The sequence below is a fragment of the Musca vetustissima genome, unplaced genomic scaffold (assembly GCF_032173495.1).
Source record: "Musca vetustissima isolate MV318-11 ecotype Yass unplaced genomic scaffold, APGP_CSIRO_Mvet_v1 utg14080, whole genome shotgun sequence".
Taxonomy (NCBI): Eukaryota; Metazoa; Arthropoda; class Insecta; order Diptera; family Muscidae; genus Musca; species Musca vetustissima.
Window position 1 is genome coordinate 62,755 of NW_026886851.1, and position 20,338 is coordinate 83,092.

At 36.1% G+C, this 20,338-nt stretch overlaps 3 protein-coding genes across 3 annotated transcripts in view; 2 read left to right on the forward strand and 1 right to left on the reverse strand.

Moving 5' to 3' along the window:
* LOC133334331 (BCL2/adenovirus E1B 19 kDa protein-interacting protein 3-like) overlaps positions 1 to 11,552 on the forward strand; it is a 31,681-nt gene extending 20,129 nt beyond the window's left edge. The window contains exons 2-6 of the mRNA XM_061542621.1: positions 5,965 to 6,151; positions 10,922 to 11,006; positions 11,090 to 11,160; positions 11,237 to 11,398; positions 11,481 to 11,552. Of these exons, the coding sequence (XP_061398605.1) occupies positions 5,965 to 6,151; positions 10,922 to 11,006; positions 11,090 to 11,160; positions 11,237 to 11,398; positions 11,481 to 11,532 (557 nt within the window). The 3' untranslated portion in view covers positions 11,533 to 11,552. The remainder of the gene's footprint in view (positions 1 to 5,964; positions 6,152 to 10,921; positions 11,007 to 11,089; positions 11,161 to 11,236; positions 11,399 to 11,480) is intronic.
* A 4,358-nt stretch (positions 11,553 to 15,910) lies between these two features.
* On the forward strand, positions 15,911 to 18,197 carry LOC133334328 (transcription termination factor 3, mitochondrial-like). Its single transcript, XM_061542617.1, has 3 exons — positions 15,911 to 16,018; positions 17,081 to 17,858; positions 17,920 to 18,197. The coding sequence occupies exons 1-3, from the start codon at positions 15,911 to 15,913 to the stop codon at positions 18,195 to 18,197; spliced, it is 1,164 nt and encodes a 387-aa protein (XP_061398601.1).
* Positions 18,198 to 19,684: 1,487 nt separating this feature from the next.
* LOC133334329 (peritrophin-44-like) lies at positions 19,685 to 20,332 on the reverse strand (the record flags this gene model as incomplete). Its single annotated transcript, XM_061542618.1, has 1 exon — positions 19,685 to 20,332. A coding segment is annotated over one exon (648 nt), but the record flags the coding sequence as incomplete, so codon positions are not given.
* Between the last annotated feature and the right edge of the window lie 6 nt (positions 20,333 to 20,338).

Here is a 20,338-nt window from a genome sequence, read left to right on the forward strand (position 1 = left end):
TGGCCGTGTGTCACCATATGATTATATGGCGTCATTGGGTTATCGTTCCCATTTACATTAATTGTCAAGCTATTAACTAATTAGTATAAATGTTTAAATTATAATAATTACAGTTTTTATTAGCATTTATTATTACAAAAAAATAATTTATTATAAATTTGTTGTTTTTCTTTTATTATTTTTTTCTGTGACCCATTTTAATGAATGAGTTGTGGCGATGTGTGCTTGTAGTATGACGCAGATTTGTATTTGTTTGCGACTGCGATTTTTTTACGATTTCATATTTACGTAGTAATTTCAAAAAATTTTTTTTGTTGAATTGAAATATAAATATAGATGGATGGATGTACGCAGTAAGCGTGTGTATGTGGGCGTGAGAGTGTGCTCGATAAATTAATTTGATTTAATCAGGAAAAAGGAAATGTTAATATATTTAGAATTTATAGGAGATAAAAAAATAATAACAATATAAAATAAAATGGGCAGCTAAATAATGTTTTGCACTGAAAAAAATAATATAGAAAAATATATATTTATACCCTACACAACTATGTTGTCAGGGTATTATAGCTTTGTGCAGACCCAAGAGTTTGTAACGCCGCGAAATATTGGTCCTAGAACCACCTTTAAGTATACCGATGTCATATCTCGACTAGCTGAGTCGATCTAGACATGTGTGTCCGTCCTTCCGTCTGTTCATTATAATTTGTAAAGACGATACGGGTCACAGTTATGGACCATTCTTCACAAAATTTTGTACGTAAGATGGGTTCTGGCCAATGAAGACCCCTATTGTTTTTGGTAAAGATCGGACCAAATACCTAATTTTTGTCCGTTTTTCTGTTTGCTCCAGAGGCCGCAATTATAGCCCAAACATCGCGAATTTTTACATAGAGAAGGGGATCGGGCCAAAAAATACGCATGCCTCTTTTGTTAAAGATCGGTCAATATTTAGCGGGTCAAATGAACCCTGACTTTTGTGTCTGAAAAATGACAAAATTTGAATTCTATAGCGTATATATTTACTCCTGAAGGACATAGAGCCGAGAAGTTGGCATCATGTTCAAGAGGAGTGGCTGACCTTTAAATTGATACCAATTATATTGTCGTATGTACTCGGATGTGGGAGTTACACTTAAATATTTACAGGTGCTTACGTACTCAGATATTATTTAGTAACCCATTAGCACATTGGATGGCGAAAATATAGCGACGATCGCTTTGAAATGTTTTATGATGTTCCAGTTATGGTCAAGGACAACTCCTATAATTTTCAGTGATGATCAAATAATAATTTTGGGATGAAGTGGACCGAACACTTAATTTTTTGTGTTTGTTTTTTGAGTCGATCTATAGGCCACAATTATAAGCCGAACATCACAACACAACCCATGGTGAAGGAAATATGGACAAGTAATTAGAAGGACTGTACTGAATATTGGTAATATGCTGTTGGCCTCTAATAGGGCAAGAGGGCACAACTATCACGAAATATTACTCAGGCTCGGAATAAAAATCCGCAGAAAGATAGAGTTCTGTGGTAGTTGTGTAGGGTATCATATGGTCGGCCCCGTCCGACTATACTATTTTATAACCTTCTCCACACTGTGGTACAGGCTATTATGTCTTTGTGCATATGTTTGTAACAGGCAAAAGGAAACGAGATAGACACATGGTTCCTTTTGAGAATATGCATAAAATCACTTTCTGAGTCAATTTATGGAGGTCCATTCGTCCGTCCATCTGTCCATGTTAAATTGAAATCAAAGTACAGGTCGCATTTTTGATTCGAATTGGTAGCGTAATGAATTAGGTTTATAATTATGTGAGTTAAGTTTCTTGGAAATCGGTTCAGATTTAGATATAGCTCCCATTTATATTTTCGTCCGATTTAATGTAAATGGTGTACCAAAGTCCCTTTATATCTTTCGTTTCGCACGAAATTTGACATAGCGTACTGAATAAAGTCTAGAACAATGTGTGTTAAATTTAATGAAAATCGGTTCAGATTTTAAAATAGCTCCTATATATTTTTTCTTCCGATTTAAGGTAAATGGTGCACCAAAGTCCCTATATATCAATCGATTTGCACGAAATTTGGCATAACGTACTGAATTAGGTCTAGAATGATGTGTAATAAATTTCGTGAAAATCGGTTCAGATTTAGATATAGCTCCCATATATATTTTCGTCCGGTTTAATGTAAATGGTGCACCGAAGTCCCTATATATCCTTCGATTTGCACGAAATTTGGCACAGCGTAATGAATTAGGTCTAGAATGATGTGTGTTAAATTTCGTGAAAATCGGTTTAGATTTAGATATAGCTCCCATATATATACTTTCGTCCGATTTAATGTAAATGGTCCACCAAAATCCCTAAATATCTTACGATTTGCACGAAATTTGGCATAGGGTAATGAATTAGGTCTAGAATGATGTGTCTTAAATTTCCTGGAAATCGGTTCAGATTTAGATATAGCTCCCATATATAATTTCGTCCGATTTAAGGTAAATAGTGCACTAAAGTCCCTAAATATCTTACGATTTGCACGAAATTTGGCATAGCGTACTGAATTAGGTCTAGAATGATGTGTGTTGAGTTTCCTGGAAATCGGTTCAGATTTAGATATAGCTCCCATATATAGTTTCGTCCGATTTTAAGTTAATGGTGCACCAAAGTCCTTAAATATCTTTCGATTTGCACGAAATTTGGCACAGCGTACTGAATACAGTCTAGAATGATGTGTGGTAAGTTTCGGGAAAATCGGTTCAGATTTCGATATAGCTCCAATATTTTTTTTATAATTTTTTTTAAACTATTTTTTATAATAATAGCAATCAGAAGGTTTTATTCCATAAAAAAATCTTAAGAATTGAATAGCATTTTTTAATACAAGAAAAAAAAATCTCTAGAATCCGATCTCTTATTTATTCGACCAATATTAAAATTAAACATTTAATAATATTTTATGGTATTTTTGTTTTGCTCGTTGTTTTCGTAGATAATTGCATTTTTTTGTTGATGCAGAAAGTTGTTTACCTTGCGTTTTATTTATTTATTTTTTGATAATGACTTGTGGTATCTTTATTTTGCCGATGACGGTCGGTGGTGGTCACCTGCTCAGCTCACCGTGGTTGGGGTGGGAGAGAATTTTGAAATTGATATTCCGATGTTAGTCTAGGTGTATAGAAGAAGAAGGTCTCTTTGTTCCATTGTATTGGTCTAATTTTTTTTTTTAAATTTTTATTTTGTTGTTTTGCCCCGGCATTATTGCTGCTGCAATAACCGTCTGGACATCATTTATTTATTTTTTTTGTAGTTATTTTTTTATTTACTTTTATTGTTATTAATAATCAAAATAAATTTTTTTCTTTGTGTTCTCAATTTTTTTCGCGTTCATTTTTATTATCACCTTTAATGGCGGCAATAATATTTTAACAACAAAAAATTAAGGTCTTTGACACCCACCAAACAGTTGTGGTTTTTGCACATTTCTTTGTGAAATTCAAAATCGCATTTTTTTCTCAGGGTCGGGCCAGGTTCTTCTGGAAGTAGTATAATCTTTTATTTATTTTTTTATTTGTTAAAAATATTTAAATAAATTTTTATACCCTTCACCACACTGTGGTACAGGGTATTATGTCTTTGTGCATATGTTTGTAACAGGCAAAAATAATCGAGATAGACCCATGGTTCCTTTTGAGAATATGCATAGAATCACTTTCTGAGTCGATTTACGCATGTCCGTCTGTCCGTCCGTCCGTCTGTCCATGTTAAATTGTAAACAAAGTACAGGTCGCATTTATGATCCGAATTGGATGAAATTTGGCATAGGTCACTTATTTGGCCCAAGGACGAACCCTATTGAAATTGGGAAAAATCGGTTCAGATTTAGATATAGCTCCCATATATATATTTAACCGATTTAATGTATATAACTTTCGATTTGCACGAAATTTAGTACAGCCTAATCATTTAGGTCTAGAATGATGTCTGCCAAGTTTCGTGAAAATCGGTCCAGATTTAGATATAGCTCCCATATATAGTTTCGTCCGATTTCATGTAAATGGTGCCCCAAAGTCCCTATATATCTTTTGATTTGCACGAAATTTGGCATAACGTACTGAATTAAGCCTAGAGTAATGTCTGCCAAGTTTCGTGAAAATCGGTCCTGATTTAGATATAGCTCCCATATATAGTTTCGTCCGATTTCATGTAAATGGTGCCCCAAAGTCTCTATATATCTTTCGATTTGCACGAAATTTGGCATAACGTACTGAATTGAGTCTAGAATGGTGTCTGCCCAGTTTCAAGAAAATCGGTCCAGATTTAGATATAGCTCCCATATATAGTTTCGTCCGATTTCATGTAAATGGTGCCCCAAAGTCCCTATATATCCTTCGATTTGCACGAAATTTGGTACAGCCTAATCATTTAGGTCTAGAATGATGTCTGCCAAGCTCCGTAAAAATCGGTCAAGATTTAGATATAGCTACCATATATAGTTTCGTCCGATTTCATGTAAATTGTGACCAAAATCCATATATATCTTTCGATTTGCACGAAATTTGGCATAACGTACTGAATTGAGCCTAGAGTTATTTATGTCTGCCAAGTTTCGTGAAAATCAGTCCAGATTTAGATATAGCTCCCATATATAGTTTCGTCCGATTTCATGTAAATTGTGCACCAACATCCATATATATCTTTCGATTTGCCCGATATTTTGCACAACGTACTGAATTGAGCCTAGAGTGATGTCTGCCAAGTTTCGATAAAATCGGTCCATATTTCTATATAGCTCCCACATATAGTTTCGTCCGATTTCATGTAAATGGTTCACCAAAGTCGCTATATATCTTTCGATTTGCACGAAATTTGGCATAACGTACTGAATTGAGCCTAGAGTGATGTCTGCCTTGTTTCGTGAAAATCGGTCCAGATTTAGATATAGCTCCATTTTATTATAGATTGATTTGGAACAAAACGTTCTAAAGTTAGTATAACCTAACCTGTGACAAGTTTGTTTGAAATCGCTTAATATGTGGATATAGCTTACATATATTTTTTCGCCCGATATCAAGCAAATTGGGCATCATACTCCTCATGTTAGTCAGATTGACATCAAATTTTGCACAACGTACAAAATTGAGCATAGAATTACGTAGTTTCGTTTTCTAGAAGTACAGACATAGTCAACCGGATGACCTATTTATATTTGTTTGAAGTCGATTTACACACTTTATGGACAAACCTAGGTAGATTCACATTTAGATAAATATCACATATTTTATTTCATCCAATTTCATGTTAATAGCCCTGTTTAATGTACCCATAGTGGTGAAGGGTATCCTAGAGTCGGCCCCGTCCGACTTTACTACTTTCCTTACTGGTTTGAATTGAATTTTTCCTGCTTCTTCAATATGAAGTCGTTTTAGTTTCGGTTCAAGTCTTTTCAGTCTTGTTTGGTTTTGCTTTAAATTTCCATTACAATGGCTTGCTTGATGGTCGCCCTTTTTTACGCTTTAACTAAATCGCGCTACGCTTTAATTATTATTATTTGTATACAAATATGGAGGTATGGCTGTGTGTGTATACACTTCAAGGCCATTACAAAAATAAATACCAAAAAAAAAAAAAAAAAATGTAAAAACGCCAATATTTTTATCAGCCAATTTTTATTGATTATTTTTGAAAATCAAAAAATCCAAAAATAAAAAAAGTCGACGACCACATCTCTCTCTTATCGCTCTCCCTCTCTCTCCACATATCTCTTAATTCCGAAATATTTAATAAATTTGTTTTCTAATTATAAATTATTGTGACATTTTATTGTTGTTGTTTTTGCTTTTCTAATCCGTGTTCCATTATTCACCTGTCCATGACGCAGTGATTCTAAGAATTTCTAAATTTATTTCATTATTTACCTAATTATTTATTTTCGTTTTTTTCTATTTCCAGAATCTTGGATCGAATTGAGTACAGCTGCCACAATGGCCGGTGTTAAAAGTCCAGACAGAATAACACCCTTGCCCTTTGCCAACGGTGAAGAATATTTACGTTTGTTGCGTGAGGCCCAACGTGAATCGAATCAATCAAGTCGAGTGGTCTCATTGGCTAGCTCACGGCGTGATACGCCCAGAGACAGGTAAGAATGACAGAATTTAAATGAAAAATAATTTAACCTTTTTTTGCTCACTCAGGTTGGAAAATTGTGCTAGGACCTTGAAGCATTTTGTAATGCCAAAATATAGTCACTTCGGGTGGACCATTAATATGGGGAGATATACCAAAACGAGGACTGATATTGATGATTTTTAGTAGAAAGATTTGTCAGCCACATAGAACCCAAAATATCAAAATAGACCCGATTCGATTGAAAAACGAGTCTGAAATTCCAAAAATAAAGAAAATTTTGGGGGTTACCTTTATATGGGGGCTATACCCAATTTTAAACCGATGTTTAGTATTTTCGGTAGAGAGGCTTTATACCTAAAGTTAACTCATAATATGAAAATTGAGTCAATTCGGTTGAAAAACGGGGCCAACCCCCTAAAAAGTGGACCGATATTAATAATATTTGGTAGGAAGATGTCAAACCTCATGAGGACCCTAAATATCAAATTTAAATCACTTCGGTTATAAAATGTGTCCAAAATCCTCAAAATACCGAAAATTGAGGTTACGATTATATTGGAGCTACTCTGATACTTGGGTTGATATTTAAAATTTTTTGAAGGAGTTTTTAACAACCAATGAGAACCCAGTATATCGAATTATAGCCCAATACGGATGCAAAACGTGACCAAAATCCCCAAAAAGCTAAATTTGGGAGGTACTGCTGTATGGGGCCTATACTAAAACATGAACCGATATTGACGATTTTTGGCAGAAAGATTTGTTAGCCACAGAGAACCCAAAATATCAAAATAGACCCGATTCGATTGAAAAACGAGTCTGAAATTCCAAAAATAAAGACAATTTTGGGGTACCTTTATATGGGGGCTATATAGGTATGATACCTAAAGATAATTTAAAATATGAAATTTGAACCAATTCGGTTGAAAACCGTGTCAGAAACCCTTACAAATTTGAGATATTCAGGGTACTTTTTACGGGAGTTATCCTAAAAATGGAACAATATTGATAATTTTGGTAGGAATATTTTTCAGCCTAAGAGAACCCCAATTATTAAATTTCAGCAAATTCGGTTGAAAACCGTGTCGGTAATTATTAAAATTCAAAAATTCTGGGGTACTTTTGTACGGGAGTTATCCCAAAAAGTGGACCAATATTGGTAATTTTTGGCAGGAAGATTTTTTAGCGTAAGAGAACCCCAATTATAAAATTTGAGAAAATTCGGTTAAAAAATGTGCTTGAAATACTCCAAGTTCGGAAAATAAAGGGTACCTTTATATGGGAGCTATCCTAAAAAGTGGACCAATATTGGTAATTTTTGGCAGAAAGATTTGTTAGCCTAAGAGAACTCCAAATATAAAATTTGAGCAAATTCGGTTGAAAACCGTGTCGGAAATCCTTAAAATTCGAAAAATTCAGGGTACTTTTGTACGGGAGTTATCCTAAAAAAATGGAACAATATTGGTAATTTTTGGCAGGAAGATTTTTTAGCCTAAGAGAATCCCAATTATTAAATTTGAACCCAATTTGGTTGAAAACCCTGTCGGAAATCCTTAAAATTTGAAATATTCAGGGTACTTTTGTGTGGGAGCTATCCTAAAAAGTGGACCAATATTGGTAATTTTTGGCACGAAGATTTTTTAGCCTATGAGAACCCCAATTATAAAATTTGAGAAAATTCGGTTGAAAACAGAGTCGGAAATCCTTAAAATTCGAAAAATTCAGGGTACTTTTGTACGGGAGTTATCCTAAAAGGTGGACCAATTTGAATAGTTTTTGTTAAGAAGATTAGAAACCTTATGAGAACCCCAAATATCAAATATGAAAAAATTCGATTGGAAATCGAGACCAATCTCCTCAAATTCCGAAAAATGCGGGTTACCTTTAACCCTTAAAGATGGACCGATATTAATTATTTTTTGTTGGAAGATTTTGCACCCAAAATATCAAATATGAGACAATTCGGATGAAAAACATGTCAGAAATCCCTAAAACATCGAATATTAAGGGTACCTTTATATGGTAGCTACCCTAAAAAGCGGATCAATATGGATAATATTTTGAAGGAAAAATTTTCAGCCTAAGAGGACCCAAAATATCAAATTTGAATCACTTCGGTTATAAAATATGTCCAAAATCCGCAAAATACCGAAAATTGAGGTTACGGTTATATCGGAACTAACCTGAAACTTGCCCCGATATTTATAATTTTTGGTAGGAGGATTTGTCACCTAATGAGAACCTCAAATATCAAAATTTAATCAATTCGGTTGAAAACCGTGTCGGAAATCCATAAAATATCCCCAAATATCAAATTTGAACCAATTCGTGTCGGAAATCCTTAAAATTCGAAAAAATCAGGGTACATTTGTACCCGAGTTATCCTTAAAAGTGTACCGATATTTACCATATTTGGTAGTATGATTTCAAACCTAATGAGAACCCATTCGGTTGAAAACCGTGTCGGTAATCCTTAAAATTCGAAAAATCCAGGGTACTTTTGTATGGGAGCTATCCCAACAAGTGGACCAATAGTAATAATATTTGGTAGGAATCTTTTTCAGCCTAAGAGAACCCCAAATATCAAATTTGAACCAATTCGCTTAAAAAACGTGCCCAAAATCCGCAAAATATTGAAAATTGAGGGTAAGGTTGTATGGGGACTACCCTAAGAAATAGGCCAATATTGATCATTTTTGGCAGGAGGATTTTCCAGCCTAAGAGAGGATTTTCCAGCCTTAAGAGAACCAAAAATATCAAATTTGAACCAATTCGTTTGGAAAACGCGGTCAATAGCCTCAAAAAGCAAACTTTTAGGAGGTATCGATGTATGGGGTCTACCCGGAAACCTTGACCAAAGATGATAAATTTTGGTAAGGAGATTTTCTATCCTAAAATATCAAATTACATTCAAATCGGTTAAAAAACGAACCCAAGCTCCCCAAATAGAGAAATTAGGAAGGTCCCTTATATTAGGACTACCCCGAAACTTCGACCAATGTTGATAATTTTTGGTATGAAGGTTTTTCAGCCTAAGAGAACCAAGAATATTAAATTCGATCCCATTTGGTTAAAAAACGAACCCAAACTCCCAAAAAATAGAAATTTTAAAGGTACTTCTATATGGGGTCTACTCTAAAAAGTGGACTAATATGGATTATTTTTGGTAGGGAGGTTTGCTTCCCAACGTGTACCCTAAATACCAAATTACAACCTAATCGCTTGAAAAATGTGCTCGAAATCACCAAAAAGAGAATTTTGGAAGGTACCTTTTATATGGGACCTACACCGAAAATTGGACCGATATTGACTATTTGTAGTAGGTAGGTTTGCTACCCAACGAATAGCCATAATATCCAATTCTAGCCAATTTGGTTGAAAAGACGTGCTCAAAATCGCCAAAATTAAGAATTAGGGAGGTACCCTTATATGGGAGCTACACCGAAACTTGGACCAATATTAACAATTTTTGGTAGGAAGGTTTGTCACCTAATGAGAAACCAAAATGCCAAATTACAGCCACTTCGGGTAAAAAAACGAGTCCAGGCTCCTCAAAACAGAAATTGTTTAGGTACCTTTATATGGGGCCTGCCCCGATACTTGGTCCAATATTGACATTTTTTGGTATGGACATTTGCTACCAAACGAATGGCCAAAATATCCAATTCTAGCCAATATGGTTGAAAAAACCTACTCAAAATCGCCAAAAAGAAGAATTAGGGAGGTACCCTTATATGAGAGCTACACCGAAACTTGGACCAATATTAATAATTTTTGGTGGAGAGATTTGCTACCCAACGACTACCCCAAATACCAAATTCCAGCTAATTTGGTTGAAAACCCTGCCCAAAATCCCCAAAAACAGAAATTTTTGTGGTACCTTTATATGGTGGCTACTCCGAAATTTGGTTCTATATTGATAATTTTTGGTATGGAGATTTTCTAAGCAATGAGGACCCTAAATAACAAATACCACCCAATTCGGTTGAAAGAACGTGCCCAAAATCGCCAAAAAGAAAAATTTGGGAGGTACCTTTTAATGGGGGCTACCCCGAAAAGTGGATCGATAATGACAATTTTTAGTAGGGAGGTTCGTTAACCAATGACAACCCAAAATATCAAATTTAAGCCAATTTGGTTGAAAAAACATGCCTAAAATCCCAAAAAAGGGAAATTTGGGAGGTACCTCTATATGGGGACTGCTCCGAAAAGTAGATCGATAATGACAATTTTTAGAAGGGAGGTTTGTTACCCAATGAGAACCCAAAATACCATATTTCAGCCAAATCGACTGAAAAAATGTGCCCAAACTCCCCAAAATCGAAAATTTGGGAGGTACCTTTACAAGGGGACTACGCCGAAAAATGGACCGATATTGACAATTTTTAGTAGGTAGGTTTGTTACCCAATGAAAACCCAAAATACCAAATTCCAAACAATTCGCTTGTGTAACATGCCCAAAATTCGCAAAATCGAAAATTTGGGAGGTACCTTCATATGAGGCCTACCCCGTAAAATGCACCGATATTTACAATTGTTGGTATGGAGGTTTGCTACCCAATGAGAACCCAAAATACCAAATTCCAAACAATTCGCTTGTAATACATGACCAAAATTCGCAAAATCGACAATTTGGGAGGTACTTCTATGTGACGACTAACCTAACAAGTGGACAATTTTGCTAAATTTCGTTAGGGAGATTTTCTATCTATTAAAAATCTAAAATACCCGCAAAATTTTTCTAGTAACTAATTTTTGTTTTTTTTTCCTTCTTTTCCAGCCCAAAATCACCACCAAATAGTCCAAATACAGAGCTGTGTCCCGATGAGGAACTGAAAAATGTTTATATTAATTATTGGAATAAGGTGTGTATTATTTTTTTTTTCAAATTCCCTTAAATTTTAAAATTATGTTAATTTTTTATTTCTCTTTTTTGTTTTTTTTTCAGACTGGCGATGCAAAAGACAATAGCGATTGGTTGGACGAATGGAACAGCCGACCAGATCAACAGCCACCAAAGTAAGTTTATTATTTTTTTCTTATTTAAATTTTGAAAATTTCTAATTGGGTTTAATTTCTTTTTTATTTTTTCCAGAGATTGGAAATTTGAACATCCCCAGAATCAACAGAAAAAGAAAACCGCCGGTTATTCTATACGCTTGACCCGTCTGGGCAAGAATTCATTGTTTTCGCGTGAAATCCTCTATTCCTTAATATTATCAAATGTATTGTCATTGTTACTGGGAGCTGGTTTGGGGTAAGTTTTTCAAATTGAAATTCCAATTTTGGGAACGGTTATTAATTATTTTTTTTTTGTTTTTTCTCTCTCTATTTTTTAGGTTATGGCTTAGCAAACGTGGCATTTTGTTTACCCGAGTGGTTATCGACTGAAGTGTTTACTTTTTTTTTACTACTTTTTCGTTTTTTTTTCGTCTATTCTTCTTCACCTCCAAAACGATTCTCGTTTGAATTTCTTTTTTATTTCTAAAAAAAAACAAAAACGATCTTTATATACATATATATAAAAAATACATACATATATAATATATTATATATATAATACATAAACGTTAGCTATGTAAGGTGTAATATTTTTTTATATATATAACTTATCGATATTGGAGGTCCAGGTGTTAAGAGGAGGAGGAGAAGGGACATGTGGTGGATTGTTTGAAAAAATTAGAAAACAGTATTGTCATCATTTTAATGGTGTCACTGATGATCCCGCAATATATATATATATATATATCCACCCTGTCAGGTGACTCTCTGGACCCTCTATATTTTTTTAATTACCTTTTTTTGTTTTCTTTTTATTGGTTTTGTGTTCTCACAGAAAAAAATTAAATCTGCAAGGGCTCAGGTTACAAAATGAATTTAAAACAAAAATTATAGAATATTTCCCACATTTTTTTAAATGAAATTTTTTATTAAAAAAAAATAAATTTAATTTATAAAAAAATATTCCATTGTAATTTGTTTTTTTTTTTGAAATTCCATGGCCCATCTTGAATTAAAAAAATTAATTTAAATTTTGAATTAAAAACCGACACACTTTTTTTTGGTAGTTTATAATAATTTTTGTATAATTATTTTCAATATTTTTTATTAAAATTTTTATAAAAAACAAGAAATGAAACAACAGCAGAGTTACACACTTACATTTCAAAAAAAAGTTGGTTAGGCATTTTGTTTTTGTTAAAAACAAAACGAAACAAAGATGAATTAATAAAAAACCAACAACAAGATATAACGTACATTTTTTATTATTCTTAAAACAAAAAACAAGTTTTTTTATTATTATTAATAATAATATTACATATACATAATATATATACAATAAATACCCCCCTCTTTTTTATATATACATTATATGTCATTGATATAAAAAAAATTAAAAAAAACAACAACAAAAAAAGAAAACAAAAAGAAAAAAATATTTTTTTATTTAAATTTAGAATTCATATTTTTTATTAAATTAAATAATAATTTAAAAAAAATCTATTTAAATAATTATAAAAAACAAAAACAAAAAAACGATTCGTCGAAATTTTAGATACAATCACAATAAAAAAATAAAAATTAAAAAAAAAAAATATGAGTTTTATTTCAACCATACTTACTTAGTTAGCTTGTGACAGAACTTCGTTCCATAAGCCGAAAAGATTTCCAGGCGCGTCGATCTTTTGCGCAGTTTTTCTAATTTGAAAGACCATTTTCGGCGATATTGTCTTGGACTTGATCTTTCCAGCATATTCTTGGCCTTGGTCTGAAGCCACATTGGTATGGTCCAATAACACAGCACACTGGATAGCACTTTATATGCGATGGGAAGGAGACCAGCCTGAAGGTGGTCTTCTTTATAGACCAGCTGAAGGTGGTCTTCTTTATAGACCAGCTGAAGGTGGTCTTCTTTATAGACCAGCTGAAGGTGGTCTTCTTTATAGACCAGCTGAATGTGGTCTTCTTTATAGACCAGCTGAAGGTGGTCGGTCTTCTTTATAGACCAGCTGAAGGTGGTCGGTCTTCTTTATAGACCAGCTGAAGGTGGTCGGTCTTCTTTATAGACCAGCTGAAGGTGGTCGGTCTTCTTTATAGACCAGCTGAAGGTGGTCGGTCTTCTTTATAGACCAGCTGAAGGTGGCCTTCTTTATAGACCAGCTGAAGGTGGTCTTCTTTATAGACCAGCTGAAGGTGGTCTTCTTTATAGACCAGCTGAAGGTGGTCTTCTTTATATACCAGCTGAAGGTGGTCTTCTTTATAGACCAGCTGAAGGTGGCCTTCTTTATAGACCAGCTGAAGGTGGTCTTCTTTATAGACCAGCTGAAGGTGGTCTTCTTTATAGACCAGCTGAAGGTGGTCTTCTTTATAGACCAGCTGAAGGTGGTCTTCTTTATAGACCAGCTGAAGGTGGTCTTCTTTATAGACCAGCTGAAGGTGGTCTTCTTTATAGACCAGCTGAAGGTGGTCTTCTTTATAGACCAGCTGAAGGTGGTCTTCTTTATAGACTAGCTGAAAAACGAGGGATCTGATATCTAGGTTGACGCGGATATTGTTTGCGGAGTGAAAGCACGTCTTACTTATTTGCTGTGTACAAACATTCAACCAAAATAGTCTCTTATCAAAAATAGATCCCTGTTTAACTAAATATTCTCTCTTTTACACAAGAGACCCACAGCAAGACATTACTATCTTTATTATTTAAAAACCATGTTCGCTACGTGAACATATTGCGGCCCAGAAAATGAATCTAAAAATATAAACTATGTTAAAATATAAAAATTATAAACTATAAGAATTGTAAGAATTTAATTATAAAGAAATTTAAAAACAGCTAGGTGATCGCATCCAGGTACCACCGCCATCTTTCCAACCAGCTTCTTCTATTGGCATCTCCACCTTTGTCTGCCGGCTTCTTCTTCCAACCTAAACCATCGACCATAGTCATCATCAGCTTCTTGGTTAAACGATTTCTAAGTGGCTTGTCCGCATCATTGCCCCTCACCATCATATCCCAGGCTGTTCCATTCGATTGAACGTCCCTCTTCGGCTGAACCTCATAGTTGTTTACGGTCTTTCTATTACTGGCCACAACATCGATCGTTGGCAGCGTATTACAAGCGGCTGCTGGATCCAACTTCCCAGCCGCCTTTTCACGATTTATAGCCGCAATTTTCCTGGCCGCAAGATCCTTAATTTCCGGCTTTCGCTTACCGTCCCAATCATCTTTTTCTATCGTGTAACAGCCATTGTCCGCCGGCTTCACCTTCATATCGGCAAAACAATTATCCACTGGCGGCTCACACTTCTTGGTATATATTCCCTCATGGACTTGCTTTTTCATCGGACTAAACTTCACTTCATCGGATTCAACTTCCATAGCCAACTCGACTGGAGCTATTTCCTGTACAAATGGAATATTACTTACTTGCAGCTTCTTATTGTCATTGGCAGCCATTTTTATGACCAGCTGGTCACGTTCGGCCTCTGTTGATCGGCGGTTCTTCTCCGAAAGATCCAGTTCTTTCAAAAGCTTCCTTTTCTCTTCTTCCCATGATTTTTCTACTGCCTGTGCTTTCTCTGCAGCCGCCACCAAATCACCTTCCAGCTTGCGAAGTTGATAGTGAAATTCGATTGGAGCTATTTCCTGTGCAAATGGAATATTACTTACTTGCCGCTCCTTATTGTCATTGGCAACGATTCGTATGACCAACTGGTCACGTTCGGCCTCTGTTGATCGTCGGTTCTTCTCCGAAAGATCCAGTTCTTTCAAAAGCTTCCTTTGCTCTTCTTCCCATGATTTTTCTGCTGCCTGGGCTTTGTCTGCAGCCGCTGGCCTAAAACCTCCTGCCATATTGGATTTCTTCTCCAATATCTCCATCCACCGATCCCGAACCATCGGATCGTCTTTCACTTCATCGGGTTCGTTCCTCACCAAACTTTCTATAAAGTCATATATAGACTGTATCTCACAGTCGTATCCATTTCATTGATAGCCTATGCGCACATGTCAATATTAGTTAGCAGATTGTATATTTCCACCTGAAGTTGGGTCGGTGCCGAGGCTCTGCCTAGCTTATCTTCTAGGGTAAGGAAATCCATCGCTTCCTTCCTTTCATCTGCAGCCGCTATGCTCAGAATAGGAGCTTCACTGTCTCGCCGCCTTCTTCCTTGCCGCAGTCTCCTTTTGACTCAGCATTTTATTTTTCCAATTTTTTTCTTTCTGTGGATTTTTCACCAAGCTGACAGAATTTCGTTGACCGTTAAGGTAGCCGGATCGGTCACTGATCCGGCTCTAAGAACCAATGAAAAACGAGGAATCTGATATCTAGGTTGTGAAGGTGGTCTCTATAGACCAGTTGATGACGGTCTTTATAGATCTTTAAATTGGCAACTCTAGTCTATTTTTTCGAACACTTGATCAACCGTACCCTCCCACTTGGGTAACCCTATTTATCATCTGGTTTTGTTTTGATTCACTATTCTAACATTTAACCTCATATTTGTAAATAATGCACGGCATTATCGACCTGCATGGTTCAACTTCGAGTTCCTCTAAGTGAATAAATTTCCCTTTTGAACCGTGTCCCTGTGTGTGTGTCAACAATGCCGGTTCTCATGCCGTTTTCTCCATCCCACCTCATTCGTAAATATTTCGTTATACTTCTTTGAGTTCTCGTCTTTATCGTCCATTTTGTCTTCTCCTCCCAATCGTTAGCAAGTGGAACGTTTTTCATTTTTTCCTTTTATCCCGAATTACAACATCAACATGATGTTTTCACGAAATATTCGGATTTTAACCAAACTCACAATAAATCAATTAAAATTGACACAAAATGTCACGGGACAACGTTTCCTGAGGGGTGCCAGGCCTAAGGTATGGAATCTGATCTGTGATCTAGAGATATTTTTTATAAAGAAATACCTTTTGTTTTAGGTAGAGTAAATTGTCGGCATGCTGATTCTGCCATAGGAGAAGATATAGTTTTCGATAGAAGTGTTTGGAAGGCCGGAGATCTCTACATTATGGAAGAGCTTCAGATAGTCTTTATAGACCGAGAAGGTCTTTATTGATGGACTGAACGGAATCTTTATAGACTGTGCTGAAGGAAAATTTTTAAACGAGCAGAAGGCGGAATTTATAGACCCTCTGAAGGTGGACTTTATAGATAAGCTGAAGGCGAATTTTATAGACCTTCAGAATGTGGAATTTATAGACCATCTTAAGCTGATGGGGACATTTTTAAACGAGCAGAAGGCAGACATTGTAGATCATCTGAAGGTGGTCTTTACAGACCAGCTGAAGGGCATTATAGACGAGTTGTATTAGGCCTTTATAGATGTGTTGGAGAAGATGTTTATAGACCACTTGAAGAGGGTCTTTAAAATGGTGGACTTTATAGACCAGTTGAAGGTGGTCTTTATAGACCAGCTGATGGCGGTCTTTATAGACCAGGTGATGGTGGTCTTCATAGACCAGCTGATGGCGGTCTTTATAGACCAGCTGATGGTGGACTTCATAGACCAGCTGGAGACGGGTTTAGGAAGATTTAATTGTAAAGGTGGTCTCTATAGAATAGTTGGAGGTGGATTTTATAGACCATCTGAAGGCGGACTTTATAGATCAGCTGAGGGCTGATGTTATAGATAATCTGAAGACTGAAGATCTTTATATACCATTTTAAGGCGGTTTTTGAAACCATCTCATGGAGCATATATTGACCATAACATAGCTTTCTTTATAGATGAACCGAAGGAAATTTTTTAGACGAGCAATGGAAGTTTTTATAGATAATCGTAATGAAGTCGTTATAGACGGTATAGAGACCATTTTTAGACGATTTGAAAGACTTCCTTATAGATTCCTTACAGAAGAATATTTTTGAATTCCGAATTCCGTCCCTGGACAACTAATGTTTCTGCTTTCCCCCCTTTCTAGATCGAATACAAAGCCCTGCCAACACCACTCACGGAAAAAGAACCAGATCCCGTGGAAATGGCAAAAAAGGAGTTAGCCGAATTGACAGGTGGTATGGATCTGAATGAATTGAAGGCGATATTAGAACCCACAAAGAAACATAAAACACAACTTCCCGCAACAACAAAAGAATGCGATACCCCAACAGAACTACAAACAGAGCAGGAAACCCCACCAGGGCTACAACCCACTTACAATTTGGCTGCCTATGTAAATAAATCCGAATTATTGCAGAATTTCATAAAAATGGGTGTCGACTTAAGTGCCATCGAAAAACGTAAAGGCTTAGCACAATTTGTTCTAACCTTAGATATGGAAAAAGATGTCCATCCACGTTTACTATTTCTCCAGGATCACGGTGTACCCGCAGAATATTTTGGTGAACTTATTACAAAAAATCCTTTAATATTTAAAGTTGATTTAGATGATATGCAGGTTAGGGTAAATTATCTGGAAGCGAAACGTTTCTCTAAAGTGCAAATACAACGTATCTTAACCCTTAACCCTTTTTGGTTGATGTTCTCCACCAAACGCATCGACAAACGTTTGGGTTATTTTCAAAAAGAATTTTCGCTGCGCGGTGATGATGTTCGTTATTTGTGCAGCAAGCAGCCCCGCTTGATTACCTATAACATGCAACATCTGGCCGATGCGACATTTTGTGTGCGCGAAGAAATGGGTTTCAACAAGGAGGAAATTAAGGTATTGCTGTTGAGTAAACCACGGCTGTGGATGTTGAGTGGGTATTCCGGGTATTCCTCTTATTAAGATATATTTTTAAAAACTTATTTTTCTTGCAGAACCGGATGACTTAATAGAACGTTTCGCCTATGCCCACAATGAAATGAAATTATCCCATCAAATGTTGCTGCAACAGCCGGAAATTTTAACATCACGTGAATTTCGTCTACGCGAACGCCATGAGTTTCTGAAAATGTTGGGACGTGCCCAATATGACCCCGATAAGGATATGTATATATCCCCCAAAGCTTTGGTCGAGGGCAATAACCATCATTTTGTTCGCAAGGTGGCGAAGAGTGATATGGAAACGTTTGAATTGTTTCTGAAAAGTCGTTAACTGTTAAGAAAAAATTCATTGTTGATTAGTTGTAGTTTTTATAAGCTAATTAATTTTTATAAATTAAGAAAAAAATTGTATTTAAAAAAATATAAAATTTTGAGAGATATTTATGATGAAGAGGTTTCTTAATAGAGAAGATAAAGGGGGCCTATAAAGAGCAGCTCAAGGGAGTTTTTATAGTCGATGTGAAGAAGGTTTTTCTAGACCAGCTGGTGACGGTCTTTATAGACCAGCTGAAGGTGGTATTCTTTATACCACATCTTCAGCTGGTCTTCTTTATAGACCAGCTGAAGATGGTCTTCTTTATAGACCAGCTGATGATGGTCTTCTTTATAGACCAGCTGATGATGGTATTCATAGATCAGCTGATGGTGGTCTTTATGGATCAGCTGATGGGGGTCTTTATAGACCAGCTGAAGGTGGTCTTCTTTATAGACCAGCTGAAGGTGGTCTTCTTTATAGACCAGCTGAATGTGGTCTTCTTTATAGACCAGCTGAATGTGGTCTTCTTTATAGACCAGCTGAAGGTGGTCTTTCTTTATAGACTAGCTGAAGGTGGTCTTTCTTTATAGACTAGCTGAAGGTGGTCTTCTTTATAGACCAGCTGAAGGTGGTCTTCTTTATAGACCAGCTGAAGGTGGTCTTCTTTATAGACCAGCTGAAGGTGGTCTTCTTTATAGACCAGCTGAAGGTGGTCTTCTTTATAGACCAGCTGAAGGTGGTCTTCTTTATAGACCAGCTGAAGGTGGTCTTCTTTATAGACCAGCTGAAGGTGGTCTTCTTTATAGACCAGCTTCTTTATAGACCAGCTGAAGGTGGTCTTCTTTATAGACCAGCTGAAGGTGGTCTTCTTTATAGACCAGCTGAAGGTGGTCTTCTTTATAGACCAGCTGAAGGTGGTCTTCTTTATAGACCAGCTGAAGGTGGTCTTCTTTATAGACCAGCTGAAGGTGGTCTTCTTTATAGACCAGCTGAAGGTGGTCTTCTTTATAGACCAGCTGAAGGTGGTCTTCTTTATAGACCAGCTGAAGGTGGTCTTCTTTATAGACCAGCTGAAGGTGGTCTTCTTTATAGACCAGCTGAAGGTGGTCTTTTATAGACCAGCTGAAGGTGGTCTTCTTTATAGACCAGCTGAAGGTGGTCTTCTTTATAGACCAGCTGAAGGTGGTCTTCTTTATAGACCAGCTGAAGGTGGTCTTTTATAGACCACCTGAAGGTGGTGAAGGATTTATTGATGAGATGGAGGAGGTATTTATAGAAGAGTTGGATAAGGCTTTTATAGATGAGATGGGCGGATTCTTTAAAGACGAGGTAATGGGAGTCTTTATAGTCAAACTGAAGGGAGTCTTTAAAGATGAAATAGAGCTAATGGCGGTCTTTTAAGAGCTGACGGAGTCTCTAGCTTTAATTCTTATTCCACTTTCTTGTAATGCAAAACACAACCTGCTGAAGTAAGATTCAAAACGAATTTTTATTTTTTTTTTTCACTTTTTTTCCTTAATATCACAACATTCATAGTAGATAATATCCGGAACACATGCCTGATATTTTTCATCAAAGAAATAATCACGTATACATTCTTTGTCCTCAACCGGTGCACCATCCTTACAGATAACATAGTTGTGACAGTTATTTTTTCCACTTGTCACCATCAGATTACCGCGTCCATCACAACGATTATAATCACATTTGACATCGATTGGATTTACACATGCCTGTTTGGCTTCACTGAAAAATGTACCCTCCGGACATTGGCCCCAAATCGGTTCCAAATCTTCGACAATACCCAAATCGCGACAATAAAAATAACCACGACATGTCGCCTCATCTGCTTTATAGGCATTCTTAACTTTGTTGCAGATCTTATCCGGTATTGGATGGGCGTTGCACACGACCAGCGATTTGTCAACACACTTTTCCGCTTGGACATCATAGAATTGTTTGGTGCACGATTTAGCGGATGGTAGATTTTTGGAACATTCATAATATTTGGCACAATCTTTTTCGTTGCGGAACTTAGTCTTGTCCGGTACCAATTCACAGATGCTGGACACATCGACACACGATGATGTTTTCGTATAGACGCACATTTGCAGCTTCTCATCGAAATGCATACCGGTCGGGCAGGGTCCCCAATT